This window comes from Ochotona curzoniae, unplaced genomic scaffold (genome assembly GCF_017591425.1).
Source record: "Ochotona curzoniae isolate NIBS_2020 unplaced genomic scaffold, NIBS_Ocur_1.0 contig_3432, whole genome shotgun sequence".
Classification (NCBI taxonomy): Eukaryota; Metazoa; Chordata; class Mammalia; order Lagomorpha; family Ochotonidae; genus Ochotona; species Ochotona curzoniae.
In genome coordinates this window covers 5,707,241-5,708,751 of record NW_024465859.1, presented here as the reverse complement: position 1 = coordinate 5,708,751, position 1,511 = coordinate 5,707,241, and the positions used below count along the sequence as shown (strand labels likewise).

The following is a 1,511-nucleotide window of genomic DNA, read 5'->3' as shown; positions in this document are numbered from 1 at the left end:
AGTTCCCGAGGGCCAGTAGGCGTGCAGAGCAGCACCTTGGACCTCTGCTACAACGCATGTAACTCTGACAGCTTTCTGATCCCCAGACGGGAGGCTGAAGGCGGACAGGAGCTATGCACTCTGCTCTGTGCTCTTGGGGAATTTGAACACTATCTCCAGGTCAGGGCAGTTTAATCAGTTCCTCCTGCACAAACTGTGCTTTTTGATATGGCTGGAATAGGTATCTCTACACGGTTATAAAGTCCTCTAGGAAAGGCAGGAGTCATTCATTGCTTTAAATTGTTCTCTCCAGGTGATAAATCCATAATAATAACATAAATAATGTACACAAACAGAAAATCCCACCAAAGAGCAAAACTACACACTCAATTCTCAAAGCTCTCTTATGAAAGATGACCTCAGATTTATCCTGCAAGTGCAAATCTGAATTTAAAAAATAGAGCAGACATAGGAAAATGAGAGCCCATCCTGTTCCCCCACCCTCCTCAGTAGGGCAGCTCACATTCCCTGTGCCCGGCACCTGTACCCTCCCATCTATACTTTCAGATAATCGTTTTTCAGTCGACCTAGCCGGGTTCCGTGGCTCCTGATGGTGAGGGCCAGCAGCTCGTATTTGTCCCTGAGACCCACGGAAATGTCCAGCGTTTCCTTCAGCAGGGATCTGGTGTGGACCAGCATCCCCAGGAAGTCCTCGTTCAGCCTGCTCTCCTGCCGGCTGTCCTGTTCCTGCCCCTGCTTGAACTTGATTTCCAATTCAGTGAGGGATCTGTCGGAGTTGGAGTAGGCATCCCCGATCTGGTGGGATTCCCGCCGAAGGTACTTGCCATAGCTCTCTTCCCCGTCCAGGTCGTAGGAGATGCTCTTGCTGATGCCCTCCAGGACTCGCCCAGCATCCTCCACCTGGCGCCCTAGCACGGTGAACTCCTCCCGGAGGGTGAGACTTAGCAGGCTTCTGGCCTGGCTCCCCTCCCCCTGGGAGCAGCGCCGGTGGTCACTCACCCTGAACAGCAGCTGGCATTTCTCAGGGTCATCGTTTTCCTCGTAGTCCCCGTCGGGCACGAAGTAGTGGTGCAGAGTCCCATTGGACATCTCTGGGTAGAGAGGGCCATCAAAGTAGCCCTGACACAGGTGGCAGAGGAAACCCATCCAAAGGAACGTCAGGGACACCATTTCGGATATCCAGGAGAATCAGGGACCCCAGGAAAATCTGCCCGCCAGGCACAAGAAAAGGGGTCCCTCTGGGAGTCAGTGCCTCTCGGAGACGCGGTCCGCTTCAGTGCCAGCCGCTTTGCTGCACTCTGGCTTCCGCTCCCCAGCAGGCTTCATGTGGCTCCCGCGCCAGGGTCGCACCCGCAGCAACTGCCCCAGATGCAACTGGCTCTGAGCTCCCTCGGCGCTCGCCTCTCTAGAGGCTGGGGCTGTGGTCCGCGGGATCACAGGGTGGAGAGGGAAACACTGCCCCAGCTCTGGCTGGAGGCTGTCTCCTTCGCCTGACAAAGTTCTCTCCTTGT

General features: G+C 55.1%; 1 protein-coding gene across 1 annotated transcript; it reads right to left on the bottom strand.

Annotated features, from left to right (window-relative positions):
- Nucleotides 1-534: 534 nt before the first annotated feature.
- Nucleotides 535-1,170, bottom strand: FIBIN (fin bud initiation factor homolog). The gene has a single exon (XM_040980293.1). It carries the CDS (start codon nt 1,168-1,170, stop codon nt 535-537), a length of 636 nt encoding a protein of 211 aa, XP_040836227.1.
- Nucleotides 1,171-1,511: the final 341 nt, after the last annotated feature.